This window comes from Cryptotermes secundus, unplaced genomic scaffold (genome assembly GCF_002891405.2).
Source record: "Cryptotermes secundus unplaced genomic scaffold, Csec_1.0 scaffold2, whole genome shotgun sequence".
In the NCBI taxonomy this organism is placed as follows: domain Eukaryota; kingdom Metazoa; phylum Arthropoda; class Insecta; order Blattodea; family Kalotermitidae; genus Cryptotermes; species Cryptotermes secundus.
Genome location: NW_019728496.1, coordinates 825,981 through 836,834, shown reverse-complemented (window position 1 = coordinate 836,834; position 10,854 = coordinate 825,981). Strand labels below are relative to the sequence as shown.

General features: G+C 38.1%; 1 protein-coding gene and 1 long non-coding RNA gene across 2 annotated transcripts in view; both read right to left on the bottom strand.

The window, feature by feature from the left end:
- Nucleotides 1-253: 253 nt before the first annotated feature.
- Nucleotides 254-5,001, bottom strand: LOC117282365. The gene is made up of 3 exons (XR_004513096.1): nucleotides 4,695-5,001; nucleotides 1,314-1,431; nucleotides 254-557 (listed from the first exon to the last, which is right to left on the bottom strand). It is a non-coding gene; the product is annotated as an uncharacterized LOC117282365 (long non-coding RNA).
- Nucleotides 5,002-6,079: 1,078 nt separating this feature from the next.
- The window catches only part of LOC111865115 (5'-3' exoribonuclease 1), a 51,480-nt gene continuing 46,705 nt past the window's right edge, over nucleotides 6,080-10,854 (bottom strand). Inside the window, exons 28-33 of the mRNA XM_023852850.2 lie at nucleotides 10,401-10,519; nucleotides 9,094-9,292; nucleotides 8,805-8,950; nucleotides 8,209-8,301; nucleotides 6,747-6,965; nucleotides 6,080-6,499 (exon numbers count right to left, since the gene is read on the bottom strand). Of these exons, the coding sequence (XP_023708618.1) occupies nucleotides 6,386-6,499; nucleotides 6,747-6,965; nucleotides 8,209-8,301; nucleotides 8,805-8,950; nucleotides 9,094-9,292; nucleotides 10,401-10,519 (890 nt within the window). The 3' untranslated portion in view covers nucleotides 6,080-6,385. The remainder of the gene's footprint in view (nucleotides 6,500-6,746; nucleotides 6,966-8,208; nucleotides 8,302-8,804; nucleotides 8,951-9,093; nucleotides 9,293-10,400; nucleotides 10,520-10,854) is intronic.

The following is a 10,854-nucleotide window of genomic DNA, read 5'->3' as shown; positions in this document are numbered from 1 at the left end:
CAACTATCACATTCTTATTGTATATCGAGTGCTTTCATTTCTAGGGTTTCTGTTGGATGTTTCCAGTTCAGTAATTTACATATTCAATATCATGGAATTCAATATTATATTTCAGCATCCTGTTACACTCACATAATATATATGGATAAATACCGTCTTAAGTGCAACAAATTTTATTGTAGTTTTTAGTAGTAGTAAAAACTACAATAAAATTTGTTGCACTTAAGACGGTATTTATCCATATATATCATGGAATTCAACTGTAATTAAAATATATTCTAATTCTGTTGCAGATGCAGTAAATAACTGTAGATGGGCAATGGACTGTATCTAGTCTTGACACATGCTAAATCAAAGTGCCTTGCCAAGTGTACACTTATCTGCGGATGGTTATATTGCACTCACAAGTAGTTCCTGGTGTCCTCATCCCTGTTGCCAGCCAGACCATAAATGGGGATGTCACTCAATGTACAGCAGAATTCTGCTGTAGCATTCAGCACAATGGAACTACCTTCCGTGTTTCCTTCTGAGTGTCTCTCCAGTACTGACTCTGCCACCTACAGACATCACAAATTACAAACAGTTAAATTATGTAGCTATAGAGCAACTTCTTCTCCAATGGTGTCATTTCAAGCCAATGGCTGTTGTCACTTGGAACAACAACTTCTCCGATTGCGTCATCTCAACCCAATGGCTGTCATCACTTGGAACAGCAACTTCTCGTCCAATGGAGTCATCTCAACCCAATGGCTGTCATCACTTGGAACAACAACTTCTCCGATTGCGTCATCTCAACCCAATGGCTGTCATCACTTGGAACAGCAACTTCTTCTCCAATGGAGTCATCTCAACCCAATGGCTGTCATCACTTGGAACAACAACTTCTCCGATTGCGTCATCTCAACCCAATGGCTGTCATCACTTGGAACAGCAACTTCTTCTCCAATGGAGTCATCTCAACCCAATGGCTGTCGTCACTTGGAACAACAACTTCTCCGATTGCGTCATCTCAACCCAATGGCTGTTGTCACTTGGAACAGCAATTTCTCGTCCAATGGAGTCATCTCAACCCAATGGCTGTCGTCACTTGGAACAACAACTTCTCCAAAGGCGTCATCTCAACCCAATGGCTGTTGTCACTTGGAACACCAATTTCTCCTTCAATGGAGTCATCTCAACCCACTCAACAAAGAGCAACAATTATACACTCAACCAACTAGTGGCTCCAATACATAACTCAATAAGTTGGAATTGAATTTTGAATATGACTACACTAATTTCATATGAGCAACAGATTTTAAAAAGTAACATACCCTAATTTCAGCTCCCCAAATAACAAGACATCCACAGCAAGGACACCATGCAGTTATGGTGCAGGGGGAGTGAATTCTGGGTGTAGTTCGGAGCTTCTTCACTCATGGCGCCATACGCCTGTCAACAAAGGGTAACAGAACACTGTAAGAAAGCTTTCAGCACACAAATGAGAATAAAACATGCTCTAACAATACCATTCAACCCAGCTGAACCACTTTATGTACAGAGGCAGACCAATGAGAGCAAATTAAGTTATTAATTATTGCTCCTCGGGAAGGGAAATGTTTACTGATTTTTCCCAACATGCAATGAAACTGTTCCACAGATGCAGACCTGTTCAAACCAATCACACTGTAACAACGAGGCTACTCAACTAGAATACAAAGAAGATACTATCCATGAGAAGGCTGCAGAAACCCAGGGGAATGAAACAGAGAAAACTTCAGAAGACCCATCCCTTAACTGTGTGGTGCTATTTGAAAGAGATCAAAAGCAGGAAGTTCGTATGTCAACCAGACAAGGGAGGCTCCCAGTAATGTTATATTTTAGCGTCCTGTTGCATTGATTTTCATCCATTATATGTCTACAGTGGCCGTCTTGTAGTGCACTCAATTTCACCTGTCACTTCACAACATGTTTCGGCAACATAGTGCCATCATCAGGTGTCCCAATTACGTCAATCTATTGCATTGCTTGCCCTCATGTTTTCACAACACCATTTAAAAAGTATTTAAAAAGTCCGTATTTGTCAACTATGATAAATTTACACTTGCTAAAACTTGTTAAGATAATTCATCTTATTTGTCTTAATTAAAACTTGCATGTGGTTCGTTCACTACTGGGTTGTTTTTCTTATTTTCTGTGTAAACCGCGTCTTGTGATGTGTGTTCCCTTCTTAGCTGCGAGTGTTGTAATCAACACGTGTTGATTACAACACTCGCAGCTAAGAAGGGAGTATTTTACTTGTCTTTCCACAAACAGAGATACCATGTATGTNAAAAAAAATCATGTATAATGGTCGATGGATATGAAGTAAATAAATAAATAAATAATAAACAAACAAGCTCCTGTACTACTGGCGTTTGTGGAGTTCACTGTGTCATAATAGCAGGAGGCTGTTACACAGAAAATAATGATTTTAACGATCTGAACAAAGAACCAGCATAATCGCCATGAGAAATGATTTAAAGCATATAAATTTGGCAAGTCATATTAAAATAGATACTGTAAATCATGGTCAAAAAATATGGAAGACAGACCAGGTGTACTTTGTAAAAAGAAAGCGTTGCTAAACTACAAATTCACTGGAACCAACGTGAAAATGTGCAAAGGTAGGCCAAAACACAGTGGTTATGAAAAATCTGTGGAGTGAATGCAATGGTTGATGGTCATAAACTTGGCCAATGAGACTAGGGCACTTATGAAAATGGCAAATCCCAAACATCAATGATAATGACAACAAAGACAATACAAACACTGATCAGCTGTCACAGCTGACATACAATTAGTGACTAGCTTCAGCTTGGACACTCAGGTTTATTTCTAGCAAGGCACTGAGAACTCATCTCCTTGTTAGTGTGACCACAAAGGAAAGAGCATATTAACATTAACTTCTGGAACTAAGAACTGGCTGTTCAGAATGGTGCAATTTATGATACTACTCTCTCATTCTTCCAGAAATATTCTACACAAAGGTGCTGTATAAGATGGAGAGGGGATCTTTTTTTGGGCCAGCAATTATAGGCATTTGTTATGATGAAAAGTGTGTAAAGAAGCTGTGTTACCCATCCATTTGCCACTGCTCAATGTGTGGGATATTGCTGAATCTGTGTTCAAACTGGAAACCCACATTTACTGTTATGAAATCTTTTATGGAATCAAGGACTACACTTCTACTGTGATAAAATCTTGTTTTTTAGCATGATAAATGCATCTGTGTGATGTACTAGGGATACAATCTGGGTAATGCAAAATAATCTACATATATGACCAATATTTGCACTAATAAAAATAACATAATAAATAAAAAACAATTTTCAGACCAGCACTAGCTCAATTAAAATTAAGAGTCCTGTATAATTTACACAGCTAGTTTAATAGTATGTAACTAAATGGGAATGCTGGAAGGGTAACCTCTAAGAGGGTCATTCCTTTTTCCCCACCCCAAACAAACACAGGATGACCAACAATATCAGGGCTTGATACTGGGAAGGATTGTGGTGGGTCTCATAATGGTCAGATGTGCTTCACAGAAGACACTTCAAAAGCTAACATTGTGTTACCGTTTTTAACGAGTTTGTTAAAGAGTTCTCTTTCACATCACATTTACACACCAATAAAGAAGTATAATTACAAGAACAAGATTTGAATTACTGAAAATAGTGGACCTGCATAACTGAAATTTATGTCAGTTGCACAACAAATGATTTAAACTTGAAAAGAACCTTGTTTCAATCTTGGTCATAACAAGTGTGACTCTCCATGCCTCCTTCATTCTGTCCAAGGGAACACACAGTCAATACATTGAAAGTAGAGCAGATGCCACTATCACTTTCATTCCACCATTCCTATCACACTGTTCATAACAACTCTTCCATAACACTTTGTGATACACAACCTCTATCCTGCATAACTTAAGAAACCATTGTGACCCAATCCAATGACTGAAGCATTAAAAACATTATCCAGCACAGAATTTTTAAGATCAGATTCCTGGAAAACATTTTTATACCTGAACACTTAAAGACTACAAGACTTATTGAAGGCGTTACATGAAATGTTCTCTATAGAGGAAAAGAAAAAATGTAACAACAATTTGTTCAAAACTAGCAAATGCATCTTTAGATCTTTATAGGAGGTGGGGTAATATGTACTTCGTATGTCATTTGCGAAAGAAACCTTAAAGACCTGGCAAAAATGATTTTTGGATGGTAAACTTGAACAGAAAGATGAGGAAGAAATCGGATATTGTGAAATGAGTCATTTAAAAACAGCTATAGTGCAGTATACGCTCTGGATCCGGCAACTGTACTACATCCAGTGGAATTTTTACTGTACCTTGCTGCTTAAGAGTTTATTAGAATGGAGCTAGGCGACATGCAAACTGTTTCCATTCCACAAATTTTGCCATTAAAGCACGTTCGTTAGATAACCTAGTTTGTACTGAATATAATTTTTGGAATCTGCAACGCAGAACTGGAATTCGGATTTCCGCAAAATTGGTTACAATGCTAAATATCAGGTCTCCCCGCTTTGTCATGGTCCACAACAGTACCTGTTAAATATGTCAGCTACATTCCTACATGTAAGACCCCACTTTAAACAGGCCACATAACTTTCATATTTTCCGCAGACATTGCTGTGTAAGTTCAAATACTTACACTATTTTTAATTCCTTGTGCGTAGCTAGTTCTTTCATTAATGAAGAACGTTACCAATAATTTTTAATTCCATGTGCGTAGCTAGTTCTTTCATTAATGAAGAACGCTACCAATAGCTATTACAAACAATCGCAGCAAGTATTTACTTCCTTTAACACATTACACGTGTACTTCTGCATAACAATTTCCATTTCGACAATTATACGAAAGAGAAACTTATGTTATAACAAGATTATCGTCAATATTTCTCTTCACCACTAAAACCTCCATTTTTAACGACAGTTTGTCAGCCAATCACTTCGCGTTCTCTAAGATCCTCATATCGGCTCACACTTATGCGATTCGATTAATTGCGTTAGATGTATTATGATCGATTCCAGTCATTTCCAGACAATCTAGTTCATGTAGCTGAATATAGATGGGTGTTCTGCATGTTTCCCTCTCCCCTATGGGAGTTTCACCCCCCCCTGGTAGAAGAGTCCACTTCTACCTGGAAAACAGTAATTTTTATAGTCACTGTTGCAAGAACCTTTAATCTCATACACTGTAAACAGCATATATGAAACTATGAAGCTGAAACATTCAAGAGGATGTGTGTCATGACTTTCCTTCCTCTAAGTGATCTATTTTCTGTTATTTATTTTATAGGGAAGAATAGTTCAGATTCCAACAACATTAAATTTGTGCAGTTCATTTGTTTATCAGCACATACTTTTGATGAAATTCTCAGAATTCCATTAAATTTGGTACAATATTAACATAGTACCACCTGAGGTCATTCCACTTTTCATACTTACTATCAATAGTACCAACATGGAGTTCTGTGGGCTTTCAAGGCAAGAGTTCTACAACATCTAATGTAGAATAATTGACTGTCATGTGGTAAAGTATTTTTAAAAAATCAAAGTATCTCTTTTGGTGCTAGGGGTGAACGTAGCTTACAAATGTGGAGGCTGTGAACAATTTTACTTGGCTTCTGATTTGATAATGGTAATTAATGAACCACTGGAGCTAAGCCTGTGAAATTTTGTAAGAAGATTGGCCATAAAAGTATCTACAGATTCTGTATGAAACATTTTTTAATATGTTAATAATTATAAACATGATGTGAAACTCTGCGGTTATATCTGACAAACTTACACAGCTGGAATCTTGTGCCAGTCAAAATTATGCATACAAATGAATCACTGAATTGTGTCTTTATTAATTGTTACCATCAACCTTGCCACTTAAAGTAAAGAAATTTGAAAAAAGTAAACATTATAGTACTATAGATTCCTAATTCTTCAGTTTTTGGTGTTGTATGGGGATTATTATTTGATTCTGGAGAATATGATAATTTACAATTGGGACAACGTTTCATAAGGAATAACAGAAAAACAAACTACATTGTAAAAGCTGTATACTCTTTATTGCTACAAATAAAATGAACTGTTATATAATATCTCCTGATGATATAAGCTAACATAATGCGAAACACAGCTGTGCTTCACTCAGTAAATAAAAAATGAGTTTACACTGTACTGGTAGGTGAGTTAATGAATTTATGGTTTCACTACCAGTGGCAAAGGTATCAACATGACATTCATAAATTCATAGTACCCCTATATTACAGTTTGTTGATATCAAATTTCTTTGCAGGTATCCAGTGCGACAGTGTCCCTCCTGCTCCTCAGATGTCACCACTCCCTTCATGCGTTATCAGACATATCCACGTTAAAGTTGGCAGCTATACGAGATTTCCTAGGACGGGGAACTAGAGGTTTGGATGTAACACTGTTCGGTCGATCCACTGCAGGATCCTCCTGGAATACAAAGAGCCCACAATCAGATACATGAAAAACATTTTCAAATTAGTGTGATCACAGAAAACTAACAAATCACCTCCATTTTTGGCCGAATGTTACGAGAGACTGGGATAATACACCCACAAGAGAGCCAAGGCTCATTGGTGGGCTGTAGTGCCAATCTCCTCTTGTACTTTTTATCTCCCAAATATAAGCCAAACAAATTACTGATGTCAAGGTTTACATTGCAAGTATGTTTTATTACCTTGCTGGTAACAGTGGCTTCAACATGTGGTGACATATTCTGTTGAACAGCTGGCTGTTGTTGCTGTTGGGGCCACTCTCTGCTGCCATGTTGCTGGAAAGATGCCCCCGGCAGTCTGCTTCTCTGCTGCATTACAGCCTGTAGTGGGACGAACTGGTGCTGTGGCTCCTCTACTGGCTGTTGTCTCCAGTTGTTACTTGTACTGCCACCATGCCAGACCTGCCGAACATGAGCTCTCATTCATACCTTGTGTCATGATTCCCTTCAAATTTAATCTTTACTGCATATAACTACGAGGTCTGTAACAGCTACAAACAGAAGTAGACGATGGCACTGGAAGGTGGCTTGAGTCACTGGTATTCGAAGAAATTTACTATCTTTGTATACATGTAAATCACAAATTTGTGTTATCTGATACAGATATACAAGTCATTCTGTCGCATAATGTATACCTTCTCCCCAGTCTTTACAAAGTAGGTGACCTGTTTTGGCAAAAAAATTTTAATTTTTAGGTCCTCAATGATCTGAAGACTTGGGTGAACTTTATATTAAATGACATACATCTAGTATGCACATAACTTGGCTTAATGGCTCTAATGGCTCGTCAACTGACAAGACCAACATTATATTCAAAACTTTCCTGCACAATTGCTATCATTTGTGTTAGTTCTGTTTCTGTACTTCCAAATCATAACATGTTACTTTATAAAAATTAATTGATAAAAATATGCCTGACTACAGTTCTCAAAACCTGATAATTCCAAAAACTTTAAAACACATTATTTATAATCCTTTCTGTTTTCAACACCAAAAATCAATGTCATAATTCAATACAACTGATATAAAATAATTTGGAAAGAAAAGTGTAGCTCTTATAGTCTCAAAGTGTACAGTATATACTTTCCATGACATCTAAAAGTTTGTGACAGTGGTACATTAATACGATGATTAATTTTCTGGACATTATCCATCATCTTAATCTTTATTGAATGATGACACTGCTCCATTCTTAGAGGTTAGCTTTTTACCAGAGGACAGAGACAGAATTCAGTCTCTAAAACACTGTTTCTAAATAAAAATTAGATGATGGACAATGTCCAGAAAATTAACCATTATATATTTTCCTGTTGCTTAGTTAAATACAACATAAAACCACTTATTGCTCTGCCATGTGCCATCAATGTCGTATCTACCAAACTCCAGAGAGCAAAATTCTTCTTGAGGAGTTGACAGGTGCTGTCTTTAAATTCTCATAATTTATGCAGCCCGAAGGTTTGTTATTGTGTTTAAAGTAGCTCACCACTTGAATCTACATGAATCCATTCAATATTTACCTATCCCTTATAACATTATCCTCTATCTACATCCAGGTTTTTCAAGAGTCCTTTCTGTTAGGATTTTTTGGTTCTGTACACTGATTAGCATATCTGTCAATGTGCAACCACATAGTAAAGGAAAATACCTCTTGCTGGCGACAGTCTCTAGCAGACTGCTGGTGGCACCCCTGTCTCCAGTTAGTAGAACTGCTAGCTGCCCCACTGCCTCGCCAATATTGCTATATGAGGAGAATTCAGTATTAACACATTTACTGTCTTACTTTCAATATCTCATGTTGATGGAGATTCTTGGTAGAGGAAACCACAATGAAATGTCTGCCTGGAAACAAAACTGGGAAACCTAAGTCAAAATGCTTCTGAGGACAGTTTTTGACTGCTACTTTGCATACTGTAACTTTCCCAGCTCTTTTAAACCACACTGTTCTGGAAACTGGTTTTCTTTCTGTGTCCAGGTGACAAAACAGGTTAAGAATCACTGTTCTGTTGCATTCTTAGGCTGATATCACTGATGATATGAAATTAAAAACAACACAGATGGGGGTGGCCTCTAATGGCACATGTTCATACCAAGTGTCATGAAAACTCATAATTGGTTCACAAGTAAGAAGGGGCACACGTACACACACGCATCATGATATCATATACTACTTTAACTTTTAGGGATGATTATGAAAGGAAACAAGAGAATTAAAAAAGTGCAATGTTTTTGAGAGACACTAGCCTGATGTTGGGGTTGGTACGAGGTGTACATGAATGGTGGAGGTGGCAGCTGATAATGTAACTGTCGGGAGAATGGTCTCCCTCCTGGAGGTCCACCAGTAGGTATCATTTCTGGACCAGGCCCATGTCGCCAGTCTGCTTTAGAATCTGCCAACATCCAAATGTGAAACAGCATGAGATACCAAAGCAACAAAATCAAGCAGACCAAGAAACTTAATAGTTATACCAAAATTTTATTTTAGTTTATAAGTGCATACGTAACACCAACATTACTTCATAATAGACCATACCTTGGTGGTTGTGCTGCTGATGGTGGAATGCCTGTGCAGGGAAGGGAGGCTGTTGTTGTTGGTGTTGGTACCACTGCTGTGGAGGGATGGGCAGAGTACTGGTGCCAGGCTTCCCCATGCCAGATGCCAGACCATTGCTCTGATGATCTGACTCTAGTGACAACTGAGAAAGAGCAAGCTTTGCTGCACTCTCTGAGGCCTGCCAGGACAGAAAAATATCATGTATTCGTCCATGTAGGCATATTAGATGCCATACAGCACAGATGGAAGAGACTGACTGACCGTCATACCAACTACATGGAGCCATGTCACTCAGCTGCTCAAGAATTCCTCAACATTTCATAGAACCTGAAAGTTCACTTAAATGTTCACAAAAGCCTGCCACTAGTCTCTATCCTGGTCTTCCTAGTGGTTTCTCTTTCCTTCTCGCTTTCCCACCAAAATCCTATAAGCATCCATCTTCTCCCCAATGCAAGCTACATGCCATGCCCATCTCACCCACCTTGACTTGACCATTGTAATTATACTTGGTGAAGAGTACAAGTTATGAAGCTCCTCATTATGCAGTTTTCTCCAACCTTCTGTCACTTCACCTCTCTTCGGTCCAAATATTCTCCTCAGCACCCTTTTCTCAAACACCCTCAGTCTACATTCCTCTCTTAATGCCAAAATCCTAGTTTAATGATACTGTCAGTAATCTAACCATATAGCGCAGAATGGTAGGATGACTAGTGGAAAATGAATTGAAAAGGTTACGAAACAAAGAGGTTATGACCCAAGAGGAGGCACAGCATTTTGTTGGAGGGTCTAAGGAAAACCAGAAGAAATCTCTATCAAGATAACAGGCATTCTGAACTTGAAACCTGCCAAACTATGCTAGAAATGTTAACAGTTGTGCCAACTTGCTTGGTGAATTAAAAAAAAACAGTGAAGTCCAGTGCTATGGCTAGCATTCAAATTTCACACCTCTCACATACACAGAGGTGTGCTGTTCTTCCAGCATGAAGCAGAGAAACTGCAAGAACTGAGAATTACTGACCATGGAATTCAATCTGTCTGCTAATCAAATGTAATTTTTCATAAGGGAACATGCCAAATGCTAAGAATACTGAAGTCAGTTGACTTTAATGGACTACTCAGCGTTACAATCCAGAAGATAGAACTTCTCATAACCACCGCTGTGTGAACCTAAGATCCTAAGACCATTGATGGATCATGAATGTGGACAGGAGAACCTTGAACCAAATCCCTTAACTCAAAGAAGAGTGTGTGGAGCAGGAGAAAATGTGTGTGATTACTTTACCCACCTGCACTCGTGTAGGGGCATAGTCTCCAGTGAACGCCCGTGTGTCTGGCAGCACAACTTGAGCTTGCACTGACCCATCCTCTATATTATCAGTGTAATTATAGCGGGGAATACCATAGCCTGTAACATTTTCCAGTGTATTATTCACAATTTTCAATCACTGACCTTGACATTCATTTAGTGCAGACAGAAACCTGTTGTCTCAAAGTTGTAACATTACAGTCATCAGTTTGCATACAGCCACAAAATATTTGTTCCTGTATTATTTTAAATATTCATCAAAATAAGAATGCTTCAAAGAACATACTCTTGATCTCAGTGAGATTAATAACTTATATCAACATTAAAATTTAAAAGGAAAGAGACATATGGGATAATCAGCAACAAGATGGTTAGCTAGCACTGGAAGACATCAAGATGAGAGGAAAGAAAATTGACAGGAAAGATTGTGATAA